The sequence below is a fragment of the Lotus japonicus genome, chromosome 3 (genome assembly GCF_012489685.1).
Source record: "Lotus japonicus ecotype B-129 chromosome 3, LjGifu_v1.2".
Taxonomy (NCBI): Eukaryota; Viridiplantae; Streptophyta; class Magnoliopsida; order Fabales; family Fabaceae; genus Lotus; species Lotus japonicus.
Genome location: NC_080043.1, coordinates 79,128,350 through 79,153,980, shown reverse-complemented (window position 1 = coordinate 79,153,980; position 25,631 = coordinate 79,128,350). Strand labels below are relative to the sequence as shown.

The 25,631-nt window shown below is 35.4% G+C and overlaps 3 protein-coding genes across 6 annotated transcripts; 2 read left to right on the top strand and 1 right to left on the bottom strand.

Moving 5' to 3' along the window:
* The first annotated feature begins 1,580 nt into the window (after positions 1-1,580).
* Positions 1,581-7,378, top strand: LOC130746232 (mitochondrial adenine nucleotide transporter ADNT1). The gene is made up of 8 exons (XM_057598789.1): positions 1,581-1,991; positions 2,802-2,850; positions 3,002-3,165; positions 3,420-3,457; positions 4,692-4,804; positions 4,970-5,083; positions 6,075-6,419; positions 6,979-7,378. The coding sequence occupies exons 1-8, from the start codon at positions 1,828-1,830 to the stop codon at positions 7,060-7,062; spliced, it is 1,071 nt and encodes a 356-aa protein (XP_057454772.1). The 5' UTR covers positions 1,581-1,827; the 3' UTR covers positions 7,063-7,378.
* A 1,621-nt stretch (positions 7,379-8,999) lies between these two features.
* On the top strand, positions 9,000-13,070 carry LOC130746230 (uncharacterized). Its single transcript, XM_057598787.1, is given in 4 exon segments — positions 9,000-9,371; positions 9,470-10,028; positions 10,031-11,404; positions 12,767-13,070. Coding segments are annotated over 3 exon segments (2,055 nt in total). The 5' UTR covers positions 9,000-9,371; positions 9,470-9,496; the 3' UTR covers positions 12,916-13,070.
* A 199-nt stretch (positions 13,071-13,269) lies between these two features.
* LOC130746229 (protein SUPPRESSOR OF PHYA-105 1-like) lies at positions 13,270-19,706 on the bottom strand. 4 transcript variants are annotated; one of them, XM_057598784.1, is made up of 8 exons: positions 19,550-19,706; positions 19,242-19,340; positions 17,659-19,144; positions 17,054-17,211; positions 15,738-16,581; positions 15,436-15,582; positions 14,803-15,267; positions 13,270-14,198 (listed from the first exon to the last, which is right to left on the bottom strand). In XM_057598784.1, the coding sequence occupies exons 3-8, from the start codon at positions 19,081-19,083 to the stop codon at positions 14,004-14,006; spliced, it is 3,234 nt and encodes a 1,077-aa protein (XP_057454767.1). In that variant the 5' UTR covers positions 19,084-19,144; positions 19,242-19,340; positions 19,550-19,706; the 3' UTR covers positions 13,270-14,003. The 4 variants fall into 4 exon arrangements, with proteins under 4 accessions (XP_057454767.1, XP_057454768.1, XP_057454769.1 ...); XM_057598785.1 differs by having other exon boundaries at positions 19,242-19,334; positions 19,550-19,696; XM_057598786.1 differs by having other exon boundaries at positions 14,803-14,862; positions 14,950-15,267; positions 19,242-19,678.
* Positions 19,707-25,631: the final 5,925 nt, after the last annotated feature.

Here is a 25,631-nt window from a genome sequence, read left to right as displayed (position 1 = left end):
CCTTTTCCCCTCAATTCCCTTTCCATACAAGTTACAAAGACTTCAAATTTGTATATGTAATAACTCACAAACAAGGTGTATTTAATTTGTGAGTTATATAAGTTTTAGAGGGAATGAGAGGGAGATGAAAACTTATGAGAAGTCCTCTTATTGTTTAAGAGATTTTTAAAATGTCAAAATCTCGCATAAACATTCACTTAGTTGTAATTTTTAGCTCCCCCGAATTGGGGGATGTTATCAAAAGTTCATTCCATTGCCTTTTTATCTCTATCAAGAAAGAGAATTACTTACCTCATTCTCTCTCTTGCCCTACCCTCCACTTCCCCTCAAAGTCTTCAATTTCTCTCTTCTAAAGCTCACAAACAAAGTTAATTGTAAATATTAGGCATTGAGTAAATTACTTAATTATTAAATATTAAATTTTCATCAATGTCAGTGTTAAATGTAAATTTTAAAAATATTATAGTTGAATCAAATAATTTTATAAATTATTATTAATTACCAAATACAAAATTCTTATTGTAAAAAAATAAAAAAGTATATTAAGAAATAAAAAAAGTATCAATCATAAAATATAGTGCAATGAAATGTATTTATATTGAGATGTTTTTCAAATAATTTAATTTAACAATACTTTTATTGTAATTCATGCATGCATTATTTCTCGTTATTATATAATATTTTCACTAATAAGTTTTTTGAAAATTATTTTTTAGCATAAATTATTTAATTACTAAATTAAAAAATTAATTTCATTTGAATTCATTTTATTTTAGGATTAAAAAAATTATTTCTAAATATTCTTATATATTTAATCATTAAAATTTTGTCAATTTTTAAATAATTTTATATTTATTGCTATAAAATGTTATAATCTACTTTTTTTTTGTTACAATAGGAAAGAAAACAACAAACAAAGAAACTAGCTAAGAACGCGTCCTATCATAGCTGGAAAATCACTGTTGGTGGTGTTTAGACCAGAGCTTCCAATCTCTTTCTATTGACTAAATCAAAAGATAAATTATATTTCTTTACGGGCAAAAAATAAATTACTTGAAATACACGTAAGCTAACCTTAATATATTTTCCGCAGCACAAAAAAAGCTAACCTTAATATTACTAACCTCAATTAACACCTTAAAAAACCCTCAATTAACCATAAAAAAAAATCTATACCCTCCTTTTATCCATATTTTTCAAACCATCTTTATAGTAGTGGTTAAATCATTGGTAGAGTAGAGGTTAGAAATAGTTATAATTTATACACATCAACATTTTTTCCACTTTCATTTTCTATTTAATTTTTTAACCTGTATCAATCAAATTATCTATCATATTTACATTTTCTTTATTTTCTACCTATCTTTTTCCTCTCCACCTCTTCACACAAAAGATTATTCAAAAAAGAAATGTAAGTTTCTTTAATTCACATTTAATCAATCATAGTTTAAAAAAATCAATCAATCATAAATAGCTGCATTTCTTTATCTTGAAGCCAAAATAATTGAAATCTGATGATTATGTAGTATTATTTTTTCCCCTAAAAACTACTGGTCTGTATTTTTCACTCTAACTAAACGACGTCACTCTGCTGTGTTTCTCACTGAGCTCAACACTCTCTATAAGCTTCCGCAGCCACCAGTCTCGGAACCTCGCGAGAGAGAGAGAAATGATCACCGTTTCGCTGCACTAATCGCCGCCGGAGGAATTCGTCGTTTCTTGCCGGAGAATCCAAGATCTCTCAATCTCCGACGACCTAGATAACTAACTAACTCTCTTCTTCTTCTTCTTCGCGATTATTAGGTTAGGGTTTTTATTATAGCTTCTATGGCTTCGGAGGATGTGAAGACCACCGGCGAATCCGCCGTAACGAAGATCGTCAGTTTGGCGGAGGAGGCAAAGCTCGCCAGAGAAGGCGTTGTTAAGGCTCCCAACTATGCCTTAGCTAGCATCTGCAAGTCCCTCGTTGCCGGTGGAGTCGCCGGAGGAGTGTCAGTTCCGTTTCTCATTTCCTATTTATTTGTTTTTAGAATTAATTTTTTTATTTTTAATTATGAACGTTTCGAGGAATCAGTTTATATATGGATGAAATGATTAACTGGAAGTGTTTGTGGTTTGATTTTGATGCTTCATTGTTTTGTTCATGAAATGGGTTGATTTTGATTGATAGTGGAAGTGTTTTATGTTTTCATTGTCTGAGAACAATGAAGATTGATGCATCTGGCGTTTCTGAAAACATATATTCAGTTTTTTTGTGCTTGTATGTGTCCGTTATTATGTTAGTTCCTAGATAATATGCATCTCCTAAATATTTTGATGGTAAATATTCCAATTTTACTGGAAATGATTTATCCATGATAATTTGATAGGAATTGATTTAGATTACTTAGTAAAGGCTTGAATAATTGTCGCCATGGGATTGTTAAACAGGGACCGGTAGTTAGAGCGCTGGACCTGAACCAAATGTCTTGTAATATTGTAAGTTTGTTAGATTAATTGATAGTTGTAACTGTCAAATAGTTAACAGTTAGTAGTTTGTTACAAGTACAACAGCTCCTATATTAGATAGAGGGTTAGTTAGAAAGGGGTATTCTGAAAATAGAATCAGTTTGGTGGGGGAGTCCCAGCCTCTCGAATGCCAGAGTGTTTGTAACCAGTTACAGTGTTCTTTAATAAGAGAAGTATATTCTCTGTTCAATTCATCTTTTACCTTCTGTATGATCCAGGTTCTATCATAACTCAATTTTTTTTGTGTGTTATGTTGAATCCTGATTAAATCAAAACATTTTGTATCTATGCAGATCACGTACGGCAGTTGCTCCGCTGGAGCGGTTGAAAATTTTGCTGCAGGTTAGTTTAACTAGTTGTTTAGATTAGATCCACGTGGATTTAGCTATTATTTTTCTTGGTTGTGTGTGCTGGTACAAAAAAACATTATGTATGGGAGGATGTTTGTTTGGATGTATCCAAATTTCTTATCACTGAGTCTTGCCACATGCAGGTCCAGAATCCTCATAATATAAAATACAATGGAACAATACAAGGCCTAAAATATATATGGAGAACTGAAGGTTTCCGTGGACTGTTCAAAGGGAACGGAACTAATTGTGCTCGAATTGTCCCTAATTCTGCTGTGAAGTTCTTCAGTTATGAGCAAGCTTCCAAGTAAGTTTACCTTAACAGAAAACAATGCCCTGATTGCTTTTCTGTTTAGCACCCTTTTTGTTGACTTTTCATACAGGTGCAAAATTATACCAATCAACTTATAGCTATAGCAAATTGGCTTCAGTCCTCGTTTAGCTTTTTTCTTTTACTGCACAGTTTATTTAGACACTCCAGTGGATAATATTTTTCTATGAATTCCGTAATTTTAAAATTTTCTCTGCCATTCTTTCTGACTTCACTTTTGATTTTGACAGAGGTATACTGTATATGTATCAGCAGCAAACTGGAAATGGTATGTTCATATTTACCATTTTTTTCTTATGAATTTGTGTTAGCCTAAATAATTTATTTTCTGAGTGGAGCTAGGAAATGTAGATTAGATTGGCTATATAGTAGTAGGGAAAAGGGAAGTGTTGGTTAGATTGACAGCATATAATTCGGAATTTAGGACTATGATGTAAGAACCCCGCTAGCAATTTAAATTTGTAGGTCTTAGTTTATGCCACACAAGGGTGCATGGATCGCGATACCTGTAAAAGTACGGGTACAGGAAGATATTTTATAGAAAATTAAAAACATAAACAACAAAGTAATTTAATTATGCAATCAGTACAGTGTTCTTTATTTCTTAACTCAAGTTTTCAACAATGTATCAGACCATATGGTAAGCAAAAATACCTTAGGAGGGCTCAAGTCAACTGCATGATATGTTAATGAATGAATAGTATCTTGTTTCATCGAGTAGCAACCGGACCACTTAGTATCAAAACTTGGTGTTTTACAAGGACTGGCTTTTATTTGAGTATTAACAACTCACTGCATTTCTTGACCCGGATGTACCCCAAAGTATTTGATAGAAAAATCTGAAAAGAAAAAGTATTGGGTTTATACCCATATGTGCCCAACCAGTACTGGTACCAGTTATATGGGTATATGGCAACCATTTAAGAGTACCCATGCATCATATATGCTACAGTTATGTGGAGTCTAAGGGCCTGCTTGAATACTCAGTTCAGGGCTAAAAGTGAATATTTTTAAGACAAATGATTTATTGGTATTTCTCTAATAGAGCTGTCAGTAACATTTTTCCTTTTTAAAAATGAGTCAGCACGGGTTAAGGAATCAAGAGATAGAAAGCTTTTGTTGTGAATCATGGCATTTATTACATTAGCAATTTCGAAAGCTGCACTTTCCAGTAAAACTTTCTGATTCCTTAATCAATGCTCATGGGGCACTTGTTAGCATTTGCCTTTTGAAAGTAGCATAAACACTAGTTTACTTTAATATAATCACATTGTTGAATGGCATTAGTCTCCTTTAATACCACAATCAGCACTAATGAAAATATCTTCAAACATGATAAGTTCAGAGCTTGATTTTTTATAAAATCCTTTTATAACTTAGTCACACATGACAACGCTGGCTGAAATGAACCACATCATTTTTTTTTTCTGAATTGTCAATTTTTTTGTTAGTGTTAAAATTTCTTCTGGCTGTCTAAGCATATCCGCTCGTATTTTCTGCAGAGGATGCTCAGCTGACTCCTGTTTTACGTCTTGGAGCTGGAGCATGTGCTGGAATAATTGCTATGTCTGCAACCTACCCAATGGATATGGTTCGAGGCAGGATCACTGTGCAGGTACCTTTTTCCTTCATTTTTATTTTTCACCAAATGCTTGCTTTGCTTGTTTGGGGTTATGATGGTTGCTGAAAATGCATATAGACGATACTTGTAAAACTATTTTAATTGTATACATTCTTTTTGTGGTCTTAATATTTGACAGAAAGTTTCTTGTATTTGCAGACTGAGAAATCCCCTTATCAGTACAGGGGAATGTTTCATGCTCTGAGTACTGTGCTCAGAGAAGAAGGTCCACGTGCTTTATATAAGGGCTGGCTGCCTTCAGTAATTGGAGTTGTGAGTAAATATTTCCTTTGCATCTCTTCTCTTTAGTCATGATTGTTTAGATGGATCTATACAATTGTGAACATGGTTAAGTTTCAATCTTCACGGGGTTTCTTACTTCTTCCTGCATTTAAAAGCAACATAGAAAACCTGCGGTTGTGGGAAAGATAGATTTCTTCCCTATGAATTAGAGAGAAATTGTGAAATTAGAGGCTGAACAAGTGCCAAGGTTCCTTGGAAGTGTTGTGATTTGAATCTTATATCTCTTCCATTACCTTTTATTTGAAAATATCGCATGTTAATTTAATTATTATTTAATTAAACTATTATTAAATGACTTATGTGGGCTGAGACATTTTTCAATTTAATTAATTTTTCAAACTGTTGAACTTGAACTTCTAATGATACATATGGCTCTCTGCTATTTAACGCTAATCCTTTTTTTGCTTTTGTTACGGGTTCAGGATTTCAGAAAGGGTTTGCAACTAGGTTCTCTGTTTGGCCATAAGACTTTAATTAATTATAGTAGGATCTGTAGGTAGTTACATCTATTCATTTAGTCATGCAATACCATTGGGCAATTTACAACTTAGGAAATGCAAATTGCATAATTCCCTGAAGGTCAAAAAATGATAAGCTAATGTATTACAGGTTCTCCACATGAAGGCTTAGTATTCTACACTTTTCTCAACGCGCTTCATCATAATAAATTATGGTGATATAGTGTACCCCATAAGGAGTAGATTTAGGCATATGTCTATCATTTCATCTGTTTCTGCATTACTTTTAGTTTTATGTAACAAATAGTTTGGAACAAAAATTGGACCAACATCTATGAGTCAGGTCACACCTAATACTGGTGCTATTGAATTTTTTTAGATATGATCATATGAAAGGTCAATGTTCTGCAATGTTCTCTGCATTCTTCATAATTACAATGGAGTAAATTATATTGTAATTTTGCAAAGAAATCTTTTTTTAATGTTCTCTTTCTGTCCTCCAGATTCCTTATGTGGGTCTCAACTTTGCTGTCTATGAGTCTCTAAAAGAATGGTTAATTGAATCCAAACCATTTGGTCTAGTTCAAGATTCTGAGTTGAGTGTGACAACACGCCTGGCTTGTGGTGCTGCTGCTGGAACTGTTGGACAAACTGTTGCTTATCCTCTTGATGTCATTCGCCGAAGAATGCAGATGGTTGGTTGGAACCATGCTGCTTCTGTTCTTACCGGAGATGGAAGAGGCAAAGTCCCGCTTGAATACACTGGAATGGTTGATGCATTTAGGAAAACCGTTAGGCATGAAGGATTTGGTGCATTATACAAGGGTCTGGTGCCCAATTCTGTTAAGGTCAGTCTTCATTTAATGCTTATGATCTATTTCATGCAAAATTGTATTGTAGACCTTTTCTTGTCTGGAAAGGAAGGCTTGCTGTTCCTTCCATCGCTTCAGAAGATACTATATCTATTGTTTACTTGATAATTTTGAGGGTTACTTTCATGTTACATGGATGGTTCCTGTGCGGGATTCCGTTAATCTTACTCTACTGTCATTACCTCTGATTAGAAATGTAAACGTAATCAGCCTTCCAGTTAGCCGAAAGCCAGCATTGCAAAACTCATGGTCTATAACTCAAATATTGATATTTTGAGCTAGAATTCTTCATTGCTTGCTACTCAGTTCCAGATCAAATTATAAAGATAACTACATTCATATGCACACTGAACTGAACCAACAGGATTCTTGACATATCTCTGACTTTGTGCATTGGATCACAAAATTTTGGGTTGGTTTATTCACATGGAAAACAAACTAGCATTTTTTGTTGAGTATATGTTCACCTCAAATGATCATTTAACAGCCTTACGTTTCCTTTAATTACACCAATTTTGACCTTGATGTTTTGCAGGTGGTCCCATCCATTGCACTTGCATTTGTAACATATGAGGTGGTGAAGGACATTTTAGGAGTTGAGATCAGAATATCAGACTAAAGTTCGATAACCACATGATATTTATTTACCTGGTGTGGCTTTTTTGGGTAGGCAAGGGGATGCAAGATGGTAACTTAGAGTTATTTTCTTGTTTTTCATCTCTCCAAGGATGAGTTTAGAAACTCTAGAGCTAGTGTCTATAAATTTATTCCCTTGTTCTTATTGTTTTCCTTGTGAAAGTGCCTAGTTTTTGGCTTCTTATTCATCTTGTATGTCAATAAGTGTTATTGTGGCAAAACAATGCAAGGACATATCTGCCTTAGCGTTCTGCACTAGTTAATAAAACATTTTTCTTAGTGAAGTTTGCAGTGACCAATATTTGCTTGCTCTTACCTACTCTATCCCTATACATAGAAGACTATTGAATGAATGTGTTACAACATTTGCGTTGATGTGTGCATGTTTCGATGATGACATTAATACAATGAATAATATCATATTATTTTACTTCATGTTGTGGTTTTGCCATGAGAATATATGATATGGTTACCTTTTAGTTTCGCTGTAATGTAATTGAATAGATAATGGTTCAATTCGTAGGATGGAGGCATATGCATGAAGGTTTGTTACGCTTACGATAGTCAATTAGAAGTATTAAAATCACTTTTCTCCGTTACTGACTCTTCAATAAATATTACTACATGTCAGTGGAAAAAATTTAACACCTATGAAAGAAAGGGGAAACTTTTTATGTTATATTTTTTTGGGTGAAATTTTGATGTTATATTCTTATTAGACGCGATTTGGAAAGAGGGAAAAAAAGGAACAATTGATTTCAATCTCAATTAGAGATTGCAGGATAGATGAGGAGATTAAATTACTAACGATAAACTACTATTGGAGTTACCAATCAAACTCGAGGTAGCTCTAGCAACATTGTTAAGCCCTTCTTTTTAGCGATTTTTTTGTTCACTAATGAAGTTACTCACAGGTAGCAGTGGTGGTGGGTGGTAATGGAGGAGATCACAGGTGGTGGTAGGGAGAAAAAAGACCAACAGGGAAAAGCATATAAATCTTGAAAAACAAACGTTTTATAAGAAAGGAAACTCACAGAAGAGAAAAAACCTGGAAAATGGTAAAGATCCTAATGAAGAGAACCCCCCACCTCTAGGGGAGAGGGTGGCGGCTGTTTCTATTGAGTGGAAAACCCCTCTAAAAAGGGTAGAGATCCCAATGGGAAGGAACCCTCCCCTAGGGAGAAGGAAAGTTGCAGTTGTTTCTGCTGAGTGAGTTTTCTGAGGGTTTTGCTAGGGTTCTCAAATGTATGACTTTTTGATTACCTTTGAATTTCTTGCATTTTAATCGTCCTTCAAAATGGTCGGATGAACATTTCTATTATTGTTATGAAAAGTTTGGGTGGATTCGGCTCCGGTCACCATTACGAGACAGAACATGCCTCCGGGACCACAAGTCGCTTACAAATGTACTTATAGATCCTCCACCAACACAATTATTATATCGCAAACGGAAATCAAATAATCTTTTGAGGTGAAGTGTTCAGTCCTTACCAACTGAGCCAACATGTATTCGTTCAGATGAGCCCATTATCACTCATTTGTTAATGACCACATCCTCACATATTGCTCAATTTTGTGTGTTATATACCCGTTGTGGAACATTAGGATTAATTTCCACTAGATTTAAACACACCCAAGCTTGGGTGCTTCAATCATATAATAGAAAATATTTTTCTAAAACTAATAGTAGATAATATTATATTTTATTATTCAAATTAACACCCCACCTATAAAGTTGACATGGCAAAATAAGTTGTTGAAGTAAGAAGGTTATAAAGAGTTTAGTCTCATGATTGTCGGTCGATTGCTTGTGATTCTACGCGTATTAACTCAGGAGTAGCAAGGTAGAAAGAATTGGTCTTCTCTAACAAACCAGATTACCGGACAAATCCTTAAAACTCGCGGGAATGTTGTCTTCCCCACAGAACAGTTCACAAAGAATGTTTGGGTGGTCAAGCTCAAGCTCACCACGTTTCCAGAAAACATTCCAATCTTGAATCATAACCCGGAAATTTATTTGATGCCTATGCTAATAATATAAATATAAACATTTCATCAAAGGCTCATTTTTTTGGTTAATTTCATTCCTTCTTGATTTTTTTGTTCCTTACATTATTCATTCCTTATGATTTGATTCTTTTGGAAAATTGATGGCATCACATCTTGCTTAGAAAACCCAGATCTCATTTTTGCATTAGTTTCCTACCACATTGAGAGTGCTTTAATCTGCATCAGTTTTACACTAGAAGGAGCTTGATCCCAATCTCCTTCTATGCTTTCATTTTCTGATTGGTAAGTGGTAACCACCATTCTTGTCTGGTTAGCATCTGAACTGTTTGATGACATGCATTTTGTTACCCTTTGTGAATTTTTTTTTATTTTTTTTACAGGGATTCTTTTAGATCAAAACCAGAGTTATGGAACAATTCAGACAGATTGGGGAGGCACTTGGGAGTTTGAAGGCTGTGATGGTGTTCCGCGAAAACATTCAAATCAATCAGAGGCAATGTTGTCTATTGCTTGATGTCTTCACCTTTGCATATGAGTCCATTGCAGATGAGATCACACAGAACCTGAAATTTGAAGAGAAGAATGGCAAGTGGAAGGTTCTTGAACAGCCCTTGAGAGAGATCCACAAGATTTTCAGAGAAGGAGAAGTTTACATCAAGAATTGCTTGGAAACCAAGAACTGGTGGGCTAAAGCCATCACCTTGTGCCACAACACAGACTGTGTTGAGTTTCACATACACAACTTGCTTTGTTGCATGCCCGTTGTGATTGAAGCCGTTGAAACTGCAGGAGAAACCTCGGGGTGGGATCTGGATGAGATGCAAAGGAAGAGGCTCATCAACTCCAACAAGTACAGGAAAGAATATAGAGACATGAAGCTTTTTCAATGGAAATTTGGGAAGCAGTACCTCATTACTCAGGAGTTTTGCAACCGTTATGACACGTTTGGAAGGAAGATAGGTGGTTTCTTTTAAACAAAATTCATGAGAAGAAAGAGTCAGGCACAACAAACCATGAGAAGAAATTAATAGATCTGCTTTTGAGGAATCTAGAAAAATCAGATTCACTTGAAGAAGGGAAGCTCCTCCCAAGCTCAATATTGGTTGGGTCCAAGGACTATCAGGTGAGGAGAAGAATGGGGAATGGAAGTCACTACAAGGAGATTCATTGGTTAGGTGAAAGTTTTGTATTAAGACATTTCTCTGGGGAAGTCAATGCTTTGGAGCCTGAGATCAATGAACTTTTATCTCTTTCCCATCCAAATATAATGGATTGTCTTTGTGGGTTCACTGATGGGGAGAAGAAAGAATGCTTTTTGTTGATGGAATTGATGAGCAAAACCTTAAGCAACCACATCAATGAGGTCCATGGCCCAAGGAAGAGAACACAGTTCTTGCTTCATGTGGCAGTTGATCTCATGCTTCAGATTGCTAGAGGAATGGAGTATCTGCATTCAAAGAAATTATATCATGGTGAACTGCAACCTTCAAACATTCTTGTTAAGCCAAGAGGTACCTCCCCAGAAGGTTACTTGCATGCCAAGGTATCAGGGTTTGGCCTGTCTTCTGTCAAGGACTTAAACCAGAAAGGAAACACAAATCAGAATGGAACTTTCCCATTCATCTGGTACTCTCCTGAAGTACTTGAAGAGCAAGAACAATCAGGGGGTTCATGTGCATCAAACTCCAAGCACACAGAGAAATCTGATGTGTACAGTTTTGGAATGCTTTGCTTTGAGCTTCTAACAGGTAAAGTCCCTTTTGAAGATAGCCATCTTCAAGGGGAAAAAATGAGCAGAAACATAAGGGCAGGTGAGAGGCCTCTTTTCCCTCTCCATTCACCAAAATATGTTGTCAACTTGACAAAGAGATGTTGGCACATTGATCCCAATCAACGCCCGAGCTTCTCCTCCATATGTAGAGTTCTTCGTTATATAAAGAGATTTCTTGCATTGAATCCTGGTTACAGCAGCCAGCCAGATCCACCAGTGCCACCACTAGATTACTGTGATATGGAGTCTGCACTTTTGAGGAAGTTTCCTTCTTGGGGAAGCTCTGAACCATCATCACCAATATCAAATATCCCATTTCAAATGTTTGCTTACCGCGTTATCGAGATCGAAAAATTAAGAACATCCTCCAAGGATAACTCTGAATCTGGAAGTGATGCTTCAGCCTGTGGTGAAGAACTCGTTACTTCTGGGGATGAGCCATTTCTACCTACAACTGATAAGAAAACTTTACTTGGATCTGAAACTATGAGCAGGAGGCTCACACTGTCCAGGAAATCTCTAGATTCCAGGACCAAACTGCCAGGTTACCTTCTAACCTTTTTAATTCATGAAATTCTTCAATACAGCAATGAATGATTCTTTAAGAAGCTAATGCTTGAACTATAGAAATTCAATTATGGCAAGTTAGCGAATGTTTTAATATCATTTAGTATTCCTGGGCCCAAAATGTTTATATTTTTCTTATCAAAATGTTTTCTGCCGCTATATCGTTACAAATTCCATCAACCTAAGGATGCTACCATGCCTGATAGGAAGAGCCTAATAAAATTACATCACAAGTATTTTAGCTTTAAACTTTTTGGGTATTTCAAGCTGTCATCATAGATTTATGAAAACAGAAAATCACATGTCCCTTATAAAGTTACCTGAAGTTATCATAATTAGGTGCATCCGTGCATATGTACAAGGAACTTAGCCAGACCAAAAAAAGTACTTCCACATGAAGTAAATAAGGAGATAGCAGTAGAAGGCAGCACACTAAAAGAAGTACTTGCGTGACCTTTTGAGTTTTGTGAATGTTAGCATGACTCTTGGCTTCTCGCTCTTTCTCTTGCTTGACCATGACTGTAATCGCGACAACAAGACTTCCACCAGTCCACCTCTTTCATAACCTTGACTTCGACCTTTTCCTCATTCTTTTCCTTGGGAATTAGTGGACCCTTACTCTTTATCTTTCGAAGAGACATTTTCTTGGAAGGCTTGAACTAGTGGCTTCTTCTTCTTTAATCTTTCTTCATAAGCTTGCAACGATCCTTGTAGTTTATCATTGTTTATGGCCACCAACTCTTGAGATTGTCCAATAGCCTCCAACAAGATCAAATTTTGAATCCAGAGTACAGGTAATTTTCCACCACTATAGCATCTTTTAAATTCTTACTATATCCTCCATTTCATGAGTAGTTGTCAAGACTCTTGTTAAACAATCATGAATGGATTTGAACTCCTTCATTTGGAAGGATTCACACTCACCTCTCAAAGTTTGAGCATGCAATCATTTGTGAGCACTTTGAAGAATCTATCAGGCTTGCTTTGCCTTCATTGTATTGAAAATTTCCTCGAACATATCATCTAATATCGCATGAATGATGTTAGGAGTTTGTTGATCAAGGACAATTAAGATTGAGTGGAATGACTCATGAGAACATGAATTTCTGAGAAAATATCATAGATGCTTCGGAAATAGATAGTTTCAGTTAGTTGTCACTCATGGGCTAAGAAAAAACATAGCCTATATTTCAGTGACAGAAGCAACAATTTAATGTAGCAAAGGTTTCCTTTCCTTTCTATTTATTATTTATTTCTGAGGTACAAAGTTATGTTAAGATCAATATTAAAATGAATGCTAATTGTGTCTTGACTTTCTTCATGTATTGGGTCAATGCAGGTACCCCAAGAGGGAGAATAGCTAGACCTCCACAAATGTCCCCTCGTACAAGAGGTCTAAGGGCTAATTTGGAGAACCACCAAATATCAAGTCCAAGAACAATAAGAAGAGCATCTTCTGGTCATGTCTCAGACTCTGAGCTTTCTTAGATCATCAGATTTTCAACATAAAATATGGCTTTTACAGAAACTGAGTAGAAAACTTGAGCAATTGTAAACTCAAGATTCTTCTCATTAGAAAGGAAAGATTAACAAAATTAACACAAGTTGTTTATTCTTAACATGAGTAGTTTGTAAAAAAGCTTAGGAACAGCAAAAGGTACAGTGACTGACTCCATGTATTCATGCTACAGTGAGTCTCTAAGTCTTCAATGCATGATAAGTTTTCTTCCACCATTTTCTTATCATTACTGACAGGGTGGAAATAGAACCTGGAGAATTGAACACTATGGTAATGGAAAAAGCTTTCAAACATAACAGAAAAATAAAACAAAACATAGAAAAAAAGAAAAAAGTTTCAGCAGTTCTATATATGATCACATTCTAGTCCATAAAAGCTTATTTTGCCATATCTCTAGTCAATGTGAGACTTCTCAACAAAAATAAACACGCAACTTCTGCATAATTTCAAATGATGGTGTACAATTGATATTTTAACCATTATATCAGCTAAAGTTAGTTTGTACAAGTAAATGCAAAGCATGGATTATCGCCTGTAATTTTGATAGACAACAAGTGCTTTGGAAGTTAAGGTAATTAGTATATCTCTGGGCTACTTCAAGATCTGCTTTAGTAATATGTCCCTCACTTCCTTAACAGACTGCAGTCTCGGGAGCAGGGTTATACAGGAGCAAGAAGCTTTGCTGTAAAAGGATAAATTCGGCTTAGTTTCGAGTTCAGTCAAACTTCCACTTCTGTCTGGTGCCCCTAGCCAGTTGATTGGAGATGCAAAGATGAGAAGTTTTTGAAGGAAAATCTTCTATATTGAACTTTGGAGGGTGTGCTATATTCAGCAACAGTAATGGTGACTACTTGTATTTTAAAGAGACTTGTATGCTCCAGCTTCACCATTGCTTCAGTTCAAAAGCCTACATTTGTACATGATTAGTACATTTCTTGTTCGGCTTTTTTTGCTTCAGATTTTAAGAAAATAGTGCTCCACTTTAAATATCATCGTTTCAAGGACTGAGGAATAGCTACTCAGGTTTTGGTGTTAACCAAATATTTTCTCCATCTTGTCAGACCATCTGCAATAGTTTCACAATTCCCACTGAGTTGGCAGCAACTAGCATGTTAGACTTCTTTCTCCAGCAGACACTAGAAACAAACTGTCCAGTGTTATCGCCACTATTTGAATGACCAGAAATGGGATCCATTGACTCAAATTTGTGAGAAGCAATTGGCACTGGCAGAGATTTGTGGTAACAGAAAACCTGAAAGGTGGAAATGTTTAGAATGAATTATAATTATAATTTGTATCCTTTTATCCCTCATTTGATGGAAAGATCATTTTAGAGAAGAAAGCTCCCATCAATATCATAGGCATGATTTAAATATGGATCACCTTTTTATCTGTCATAAATTTGTGAGAATGGATGATATTTATAGCATTTTTCTGTACACATTAAGGTACAGAACCTATGAACTCCAAGCATCTTCTATGCAGTGGTGTTCTGGAACAGATAAAATTATAGCCTCCTACATCCATTATTCTTACCCCTGGCTTGATGTTAAACCTATCAACTAATTACTGGACATGAAACTTTAAGCTGTATTTGCAAAGAAATTTCATTGACACCATGATAACCTAAGAACATCTAATCTTGAATGATAGAAGAACAAATGTTAAGTGAGATTATCCTATATACATGATCAGGATCCTTTAAAAATAGAGTAACCTAAAAGAGATAATTTTCCAGAAATTAAACCTTGTGGAATGTGAAATATTTTCCTGGCTTCATAACACAATCAGCATCAGGGACACGGACTAATATATCATAATAAAAAGCCAAGGCTACAATAAAATAAAAACTATACCTCATTAGACTCTGAGCCACATGCAATATATCCATCCAAAACAGATAAACCTACAAAATTCTGAAAAAGAGGAAGAAATTGGACATAAACAATTAGAAGAAAACAAAAGAAGGAAAAAAGTGAGATGAAATGAGTAGATAAACCAACCTTCTCATTACTATGACCTTTAAAGGTTATGTCACAAGCATCAGATGACAACCCAGAAGAGCTGGTTTTCTTCATGTCCCAGAGCTTCAAAGTGTTGTCAGTGGAAGCAGAGACAACTGTTTCAGCATCTAGAAATTTTACATAGCTAACAGCTTTTCCATGACCAGAAAATGTGCACCAAGGTGTTCTGGTGTGACGAAGATCGTAACCATACACCTTGTAATCAGCTGATCCAAAAAATAAAAGATGTGTTGAGTAAGCAGAGAACTGAACACAACATACATTTGCAGGGCTCCAAATGGTTCCTAGAGAATTTTTCTGCACAAAACAACAGCTGAGACAATTACTATGTTGTGCTGTTAAGAAAAATAATTGTCTTTCTTGTCAGAGTTAATTTTCTTATCACATAATGTATTTCAAATAGTATAAATCCAATATATTGCATTAGTAATGGTTTGCTATTAAAATTCATTAAAGAAAGCATGCCTCGCTGATATTCCACAGTTTGACAGAACAATCATCGCTTCCGCTAGCAAACATTTTCGGGTCAGACAGAGAAAAGTGAACAGACCAAGCTCTCTTTTGGTGCTCCATGTATTGAGACAATGGTTGACCACTGCTTGCATCCCACATCTGGATCCATACATTTTATATGATTAGTGTTAGTGGAAACTGAGAAATAATCAACAGCAAAAGCAATGATAGCTTGGTTGACATGGGGGAAATGACTTGACCAAAATTGATTTGTATTAATTAGAGTTTTGATGTTATAAGGATTGATTACACACCTGAACTACACCATCATAATCAGTAGAAGCCAGATGATTTTTTATATAACTGTTCCAACAAACGCAGCTAAGCTTTGATTTATTCGACATCTCAACAACAGGGCACTGGATGTCTATAGAATCATCAGAGATAGAATTGAGGTCAAAAATCTTAATTTTCTTTGAAACTCCACCTGCTGCAATGTAATCCTCATCACGGTCGAAACTTAAAGCACATATTACATTGGCAGAACTAAGAAGGTCTTTATTTCTTAATGTTCCACGCTCTTCGAACTTGCTATAACGAGCAAACTTGCATATACCTTCAAAGAATGATCCGAGAGAACTGACAGAACTCTGAACTGTTCTTGGCTCCTTACTAGCATTCCCTATGTAAGGAAATCTCCATCTACTTTCTATCACATTTTTTTCACTGTTTGCAATAGCAGATGCCTCCTTCAGGACTTGGAATCTCATGGAGAAGTAAGAATTCTCTAGCTGGTTTATATGACTCATAAACCTCGCTTCATCAACAAATGACCTTGGAACTGATCTAATAATATCTGAGCTGGAAGGATATTGAAAATGTAAATTGGCTCCTCTCAATTCAGAATAGTTCATTTGTGCCAAAGGAAATGCTGAATCTATTCCGTATGCATAACTTCTTTCTACCTCCTTAATATCTTCATCCAGGAAACTAAGCTCTTCTGCCAATTTGGCTTCCTCCTTTTTCTTTTCTTCTTTAAGTGAAATTAAAAAATATGTTAACTGCTCTGATTCTGCTACTTCTTCTTCAGGTACTACAAAATCATCTCCAGAACTTGATTCCTCCAATTCACGTATAAATTCAGATTCTAAAATAGTCCTGTTATGTATAAAAGGAGAAGTACAAAATTATAAATGAAACAGGATGCTCCTTCACAACAACATCAATATTCTTTCAGACATATGATTATTGAAACATATTTAAAAGGAAAGCAAAGAACTAATGTTACTTTCTGCATGTTATCCTAAACTCTAAGTTTCCACATGTTATCACACAATTTTGCACTTATGCATAGATTGCCCGTTAAACTAAGATAGAGAGAGACATGTATAGGTAGCTGCAAAGTTCACTCAATCATATGTATGGTCAGTCAAAAGCATGATACAAACTCTAACTTTCCACATGTTATCCTAAATTCCTCTCAATAGTCAATATCACTACTATCATAGTCATCATAAAGCCATTAAACATTATACAGTTGGAATGCACCTTCTGAGTATGAAAAACTATAAAGATTCAAATGAGATAGATAAATAGCATCAAGTATAAGTGCCGCAGCATATTATATTACCTGGTATTGGGGCGAGAAGATGGTTCAGGATGCAAAAGCCAAAGGCAAAAACCAGCTTCCTTCGGATTTTCTGACAGAAATTTTGGTGGCAAAATTCTGTGGCACAAATCCAACATCACGGATGAATGCGCTTCATATGGCTCAATATTGCACAGCAACTGTCAGAAGTATCCACTTAAATGTTAATAAATGTATTCTGAATAACTAATAAATTGAAGAGTAAAAAATTTGGCTAGGAGAAAAACCATTCAATATGAGTGAGAAGCAACTTAAATGGTTAACAAGATCAACATATCTAACTACTGAAATCCAGAGTTTGAATAAAACTCCATAACAACAATATATGTTTTTATATCATTTATAAAGGTTAGGTGCATCATGTCAAACAAATATGTGTAGCTTGGAACCTCTTGCTAGGAGGCAGCAACCATAATCTCATATCATCTTTCTCAACATACTGGAGAAACAAATAAGTGGTGTATATAAAAGCTCTATGCTTAGTCTAATTCATGAAATTCAAAAGAACAATTTGACTACCTAGAAGAAATACTACAAGGTAACCCTTTGTGAAAATAAGCAAAGAGTGAGACAAAATACTAGCTTACCTCAAAAAGAAGAACTCCTAGGCTATAAATATTTGATGAAAATGTGCAAGCTCCATCATTGAGCACTTCTGGACTACAATACCACTTCTTTTCTAATTGAATTGCTACAGACACAAACTTATCATCTTCAGTAGAAGTATGTTGACAACTGGAACCATCTTGGCACAGACTTTCTTTACTCCTCGGTTCAGCGAGCCTGTTTAAGTTAGACCCAGTTTGAACAGTTGTAGTTCTGCTTCTGCCACCATGAATGAAGGCGAAGTTGTGGGGCTGCCTAAACGATCCAGTCTCCTCACTAAGCTTTTGCTGCTTTGCACTCAAACTTTGGCAAGCACGGATATCCAGTTCCAGCGACCTTTTCCCAGTCACATTGCAGGTCATGGCTTTATTAACCAACTCTTGTTGATGTGATGAACCAATGTATTTAATTTTACTCGAAGGCAATAAGGTGAAACACGATGGTCGTAAGTCTTGCAACAAAACTCTTTGCGAGTGTGCAACATCAACCAATTCCAAGATCTGTTTAAATAAATGTAGCCTTTCTGTTTTCTTCACCTTCTGACCTTCACACTTAAGCCACTCTCTCAAGTTGACTCCATTGTTAAAAGTTTCTGCACCAGAAACGGTAGTTCCTCGCAAGGAAGGCGTGTTAGTGTCATCATTTGATATCAGCAGTGTATCAGATTGAAACTTAGTTGCAAGAGAAGTCTTCTCATCCTCCCGGCTCATAAGTGCTCCTCCAAGACTGAAGCTTTGGTCTAAATCTTTGCAAACAACTTCCTTTCCCTTTACTGTTTTCTCCACAAACAATTGAGGATAATTATATGTAGATGAAGTACTCTGCCTAATCCTGCTAACTAGTTGTGCATTACTTGAGGCGAAAGTCTCATCTATATTGCTGATATTTGCAAAGACTTTCTGTGGGTCATGATTCACATTCCTGCTAGACAGAGATTTCAGACCCCGAAGTTCAGTATAAATTCCCTTGAGTCCTTTGCTTAATCTGAGTGGTGACTGTTCTTCAACCTTAGGTGCAATTTCTCTACTCAAGCTATTATACTTAGAGTCAATAGCTAATTGATTCCTTTGAGGCTGTCTTGAACTCTGTGGGTGGCTAACAAAAGCTATATTCTGATTCTTATTATTCTTGACAATTAACTTATCAACAATGTGCTTAGAATCTGAGGTGGAACAAAAACTAGTACTAGGAAGTTCAGATCCAGCAACTGAAGTAATATATCTACTTAAACCATTACCCTGATTACCAACCACATTGTCAATTGGCAAACTCTCTGGCCAGTCCTTCCAAATAGGTGGGCCCAGTCTTGGGGAAATTGGCATACTTTGGTTCCCCCCAGGCTTGAGAAAAGGATCATTAGGTTTCCTCTTGCGCTCCTCAGTCCCATTTCCACCATTTGCATTCATATCTTACTGTGGTTAGTCAATTTATGCAATCCAAATGCAGTTCCTTCAGTCAAATTAAGAGCTACAAGTTTACAACAAACAAAACCCTCAACATAAAGTGATAAATTATGAATATAACTGAAAATCAAAGACATAACAGAAAAGAGAAGTATGCAAACCTTTCAACTGCAATATTTTGGACAACATAAGGGAACACTGGACTCCACTATTATCAGACAATGCAAATGGGGAGCAGAATATCCTTATTCTCTCTGAAACTTTACAAGGTTGTATCAAAGTTATTATCTTCACAACAAAAAACAAAATGGGCATGTTGGATGACAACAGATGAGATCAACCATTTTGCTCACATGCACTGTTTAGAAGGTGAAAGCAACAACATATAATAGCAATGAACAAAGGAGCTAGCACCTAAGAGATCAGATAACAGAAAGAAAAAGATAAAGTGGTGAAGAACAAGAGCTACCTCAACCAGTAACTAGAGGTTGTTTGGATTTGGAGGGGAAAATATCTAGGCCAAAACACTGACAAGCAAATGTAGCATGAAACCAATAAATAGTTGAATTCAGATGAAAGCAAAACTTGGGTTTGGTTGTCTGTCTAAGGAAGATATTTGTTGTAATTTTTATGGTCACAATTTAAGAATTTTTCTATTTTATTGAATTAGCTTCAGAGCAATTGTCTGTCCACGTCTGAGGCAAAAAGTGTAGCCACGACATTGCTTTGTTCCATGGCCGCCGCCACCTACACGCATTTAAATCTACAATAAACTATTATTTTTATGAAACAGAATTTTTTTATATATTTTTAATAAAAAAAAATTCTAGTGTATTCTCTTCCACACGTAATCATGTTTGAACCCTAAACATTTATATGCGTAGATATCGAGGGAAGAACAACAGTGAAAGGATTATGTTAAGCCAACACTAACTCTAAGAGACGAAAGCTAGTAAAGCGAATGAGATTAGATACCCTAGTAGTCTTAGCCGCAAATAATAGATACTAGACGTTGTGCGTATCGAGACCTACAATGTTGTTTTAGATCAAACCAATCCATTGACCCAAGTAGTTCATATATTTCGGTCCTGAAGGATTGACGGGGCAAATTGCTAGTTTTCAAATACGAGATATCAATTTTAGTCACTTTAGACGCATTTGTCCAATTGATACATATGAGGGAATCAATGTTAGACTTATTGAATCTTTTAAAAATTCATGCGAGGGTTGTCGTTGGGATCCATAGAAGTTCATTTTATGAAATCTCTAGAGATAAAAAAGAATACATGTACTTTGTTTATCGCGAGTAGAGATGAAAACTATATGATATTGACAGGATATGAGTAGTTTGGATAGAGAGTGAGGTAGAGGTGGGGGCGGTGGATTAGAGGTAGGTGGTGGCCGGATGTGGAGCCGCGAATGGTGGGAGGGGTGGGCAGTAGCAAATACCTACCATTACTTCAAGTATATGAGCTTATTTGAAAAGTTGAAAACTTTGAATGTTGGTAGAGTTACAATACTAACATTTACTATTTATTAGAATAACATGAGTCACTTTTTTTGAGTGACTATTATCGCACTCACCATCACAATAAGACAAGATTCATGCATAACTTTAGGGATGCAGTTTTTATTGTTGCTCAATTATAACATGATACGTATTTTAAAAAATGAAAAGTTAAAGAAGTTATCAGACTAATTAATAATATGAGTCACTTTTTTGAGCGACTCATGCAGAATCACCATGATAAAAAGACAGAACTTAGCCACACCTTTAAGGATGTTGTTTTTACCAATGTTCTGAAAATCGGACCGAACCGGCCGGTTCGACCGGTTCAACCGGGAACCGGGCATGGCACCGGTCCGGAACACTGCAGAAACCGCTGGAACATGAGACCGGAATTGGACCGTTCAAACCGGTCTGAAACCGGTAAAACCGGTCAAAATCGTTGTCCAACGGTTAAACCGGTTCAGGTCTAAAATATGCTTTTTTTCTCTGTCCCATTAACTTTTCTCTCTCCCAGTCTAGATTTCCGTGTGGCACATGTCATCTTTTCAGAAAAGTTCACTGTCAAAGGTCAATCTTTCCTCTCATTATTAATCTAATCTTGAAAATGGGAAATATTAAATATTTTCAAAAATCTTTGTCTCTCTCATATATACGTTGCCAGTTTTTTTTCTTGTCCAAATTAAGTTTAGGAGGCTACCAACCTGTTTCCAATATATATACGGTTGTTTGTTTCAAAATAGAAAAAGAACCTGTTTCATTTTTATTTTTTTAAATACACCCTAAAACATATAATATTTATTAACTTTGTAAAACTTTAACATTATTATGTTTTCTTGATATTCTCTATAATATTATTACATGTTTTTTATAGGCATTTTAAGTGTTACATGTAATTAACTTCAATTTGGGTCTAAATTTAAGAGTAATAAGATAAGTATTAGTGTTAAATGATATTTTAAATATTATTTTATTACTAACGGTTCGACCCCGATTCGACCCTGGTTCGATCTCGGTTGGACCTTTAAACCTTAAATCAGTACCTTCACCGGTTCAATGACCGGTCCGGTTTTCTAAACATTGGTTTTTACTATTGTCCAGTCCAATTATAACATGACATGTATGTTGAAAAATGAAAGAATAAGAAACTTATCAGATGAATTATTTCTAAGAAAGTGGGTGGGCGGTTTTCTATTGAGCAGAATTTTTCACCCTTGAGTCATTAATTTGTTTATGTTGAAAGTGGGTGGATGGAAAACTAAAGGGTGGAAAAATATGGGAAAATTATGTTTTCCATGTTTGGATAACATTAGAAAAAAAGGGGGGAAATTGCAAGTTTATGGCATTCAGTCATTTGGTTAATTCTGTTGTAATGTTGTTTGGGATTCCCTAATTGCTGATTCACTGTGATCATTTTAGTTGATTGAAGGTGAAAATGGCTTCTCTATCTTTTTTGTTGATTCACTGAGACGTCACTGAAGGTTATAACTTGAATGTAAATATCTTTCTGGTTCTTTTCCATTTTACCCATTTCACAAGTTTCTGATATGCACCTATGTGTATCAAATTTAATAGCCAACTTAATGAGGAGACTTTGGTGTAACTCTGTTTCTACTTTCTACCTCTGCTCGATGCTTATGGGGCTAAGATATCAAGACATTTGTATATGTGCTTGATGCTTACTTCTCTTCCACAGACCACATTGGTGGAAGTGCATGATTGATAATGACAATTGTTAGGTACCGCTCAGAATTCAATCTGGATTATTCAAATATGAAATACCTGGCTATTCTATTTAAGCAACATTTAACTGCATACGTGGAGAAGATATATGGAATAATCTACCCATTCTTAAATTTGTGTATTTATTCAGGTAATTAAGTTGAAGACAAACATACAAAGTACAAAAGAAAATTGGATTATGGTTGATTAGATAAATCTTTTATTGCCATTGACAGGCTCCAGGATCCATAAGGATCAGATCAATAAGAGGGTCATCAAGAAATGTCCATTCAAATATAGTTGTAAGCCAACAGGCATTCCATATGCACTGGAAAAGCATGGTGAACAAATTAGTTATCAGAAAAGAGAACTCAATGTTCAACATCTCGTGACTTCTGATCTCTACTATGATAACAAGAAAGATATTTGGTATGGTCTTCTCATTCATGAATGTCCAAAACTGTAACAAGAAAGATATTTATCTGAATCTTTTCTTCTTATTTTTTCTTTTATTTGCTAGTCATCTTGGAAGGAACTCAAACACATACACCAAGATATGGGAGCTTTCTAGTATACTTTCTTGGACAATGATTAAAAATAAGGCACTCTTTGTTTCCCCTTTCCTTAATGTTCAATTTTAAAATGCTTTGTCTATGCATGTTTTTGCATCTAAAGACTCAGAAATCATTGGAGGAGAACATTGCTCAGTAACAGTTTCTATTTTGAGCCTACTTTGATAAGAAGTAGCTTTTCTCTAACTTATGGTTTTTGATTAAGATTGACATTTTTACTTGAATTTTATCTATATGACATTCTCAGCAGTGTTGTTCTTCTGTGGTGGGGTTTTTGCAGCGAATCATGTTGCATAATTTGATTTATATTTTTCGATTGTTCGCGGTATTTCTAGTTACTTACTAACTCCTTGCTGATACTGTAGCCAAAATTCTGACTGTAGAATTTTCCTTTCCCAGAATTAGGCAAAGTAAGAGGCTACGTACAGGGAACATAACTAAAATTGAAAAAGTTGGTGCAATAAATGAGAATTGGTAAGTAGTCCAGTCCTTTGCAAAACTCATCAAAGGAAAGAGCGAACCTGCACTTTAAGATGTCTTTTCTAAAAAGGTGCATGCATGAATGTGGTGCATGAATGTATCAGTGTTCATAAGAAAGAGGTGTACACAATATTTTATTAGACTTTGTTATTTCTAATGGATCATGAGCTGACATAGCATTATTTTTTCTTCCTTTTCTCTTATGATTGATTTTAAGATTTTATCTCCTCGTCTCGGTACTCTCCCATGTTCTCACGAATATTGAAGATGCTAATGTCTCTGCAAGCTATGAATTTTGCACCTGCACCTTAGTGCAATATTGAGTTCTGTGGTCCTAGACTTGTAGTTGGGGACCACCCAATTCTTCATCTGTCATAGTTAGTTGGGATTTGTGCAATTGTGCACTTGTTTTACCTGGGATCTGTCATAATGAAAATCTTACAATTGCCTTGTGTCCATACTTCTATATATCTCAAAGAAGAGGAACCATTATCAGGTTTATGTGTTTAGTGCATAATGCAGTGATTAATTACTTCACAATCCATACCTGAGACTAATTGATCATGTTAGAGCATCTCTTTCCCCAAGTTCTTATTTTGGGTTCTTAACTAAGAACTTATCATTCTTAGCTTTTTCCCCATTGGAGAACGTTGAGGTGAAGTTCTTGATTCTTAAAAATAAGATCTAGCGTCTAATACAAGACACTTTGCATAAGAGAGTAGTTTGTAGGGAAATGTGGTTTGGGACCTCCCAATAGAAAACCAAACATAATACTAGTGGTTAAGAATATAAGTAGTAAACATTGCCTATGCTCTTGTATTATATGTTGAAGGTATAATCAATATTTTGTTTATTTTTCACAATCCTTCTAACATTTTTTAATCAACGGCGGACACATAATTTAACTAAAGCACAGTGACATTAAAAGCATTTTTTTAAGACTTCTCCCTAAAAATATTATAAGACTATGAGCCACTGAACTGAACACATGTACTGTTCCGGTGGTAATAGTATACTGCTGAACTTTGCCACCAACAGAGGAAGAATAACTGAACTGAGCATGTATAAGAGGGCTAATTGGAAGCTGACAATTTGCAGTAAAAGAATAATCCAGATATAGCACGAGTATTTTAGAGCATCAGAGGAGGAGAAAGAGAAACATCAATTAGCTGATATAAGATTGATTTTTAAGTGTCTGCCACCGACAGTGTGCATTTTTAATTTGGAGTAACAGCATTTGCTAACGTGATCTTACTATCTCATTGCACTATTGGAAAATAGAGAATTTACCACTGAATTGGTTTATAAATATAAATAGTTTTAGACAAGGTAGCCAGTCGTGTGGGTTGACTGAAAAACCAACGTAACGATTCCTTAATTAAGTGAGTGCTTGAATGCTTGATAAAGAGACAATGTTCTTCAATACAGATTTTTAAGACACTCCAAAAAGCTATTAGTGATCGCTATTGAGAACTTTTGGTTTAGGTAAAACTATAAATTAAGTGAACAACTTAATGGATAAAAGACTTAAAAACAATAAAAGTAAATGCTGAAGTAATCCGATGAAATGTAGAGAGCTGAAAAACTAGAAATGAATGAAAAGGAAGAAAGGTAAAGGCAGGAAAGTAAAGGCAAAAGCTAAATGCGGGAAATTTATAGATGTGATTGATTGTTTGAGTTGTGTTTATACAAATGACTTTTTCTATATTTGTAGAGGTAAATTCGGCTATCGTACGACAATTATTAATCACCTCGCATTTCCCAGTGTTAACAAGTATTTACCGATCGTGGGTGTTTTGTCTTGCTTCTCCTAGTCAATCTGGAAGCTTGTTTTGAGTAAATCTTCCTTGTATCAATGGTTCAATAGTAATAACCGTTTTCCCTAGATTAAAGTGAGTAAACTTATTGGTATTTTTCACACGTAGAAGCTCGCAAAATATCTTCAACTCTGCATTTGAGCCCTTGTACCTTTTCTCAAATTTTGTCCACATTCATAACTCTTTCATCTAGTTGTTTCACCTTAACATGTCATTGGTCGATCTTAGTCCCTCGACTAACATTTCTAACAGCTAGTTTGTCTTGTCAACTCGCAAGTATCTTTTACTATCGTAGTAGGCATTACAAATTTCTGAGTGTCCACAACCTTATTAAAATTAACATAAATCACATAAGTAAAAACTTTCACATGTTAACTTTGATGTTAATACACCTTTAAGTTCAACAAAAATCTAAACATATATATACACAGCAAAACAACGTAAGTGTAAGTG

What these genes read in the sequence shown, in the direction of transcription:
- LOC130746232 (XM_057598789.1), top strand. Translation starts at nt 1,828, where the DNA reads ATGGCTTCGGAGGATGTGAAGACCACCGGCGAATCCGCCGTAACGAAG. An exon ending in GAGGCAGGATCACTGTGCAG is followed by an intron (nt 4,805 to 4,969) that starts GTACCTTTTTCC and finishes TTGTATTTGCAG; the next exon opens with ACTGAGAAATCCCCTTATCA. An exon ending in TGGTGCCCAATTCTGTTAAG is followed by an intron (nt 6,420 to 6,978) that starts GTCAGTCTTCAT and finishes GATGTTTTGCAG; the next exon opens with GTGGTCCCATCCATTGCACT.
- LOC130746229 (XM_057598784.1), bottom strand. Translation starts at nt 19,083, where the DNA reads ATGAATGCAAATGGTGGAAATGGGACTGAGGAGCGCAAGAGGAAACCT. An exon ending in TAGGAGTTCTTCTTTTTGAG is followed by an intron (nt 17,212 to 17,658) that starts GTAAGCTAGTAT and finishes TACTTCTGACAG; the next exon opens with TTGCTGTGCAATATTGAGCC. An exon ending in AACTGTGGAATATCAGCGAG is followed by an intron (nt 15,268 to 15,435) that starts GCATGCTTTCTT and finishes TGTTTTGTGCAG; the next exon opens with AAAAATTCTCTAGGAACCAT.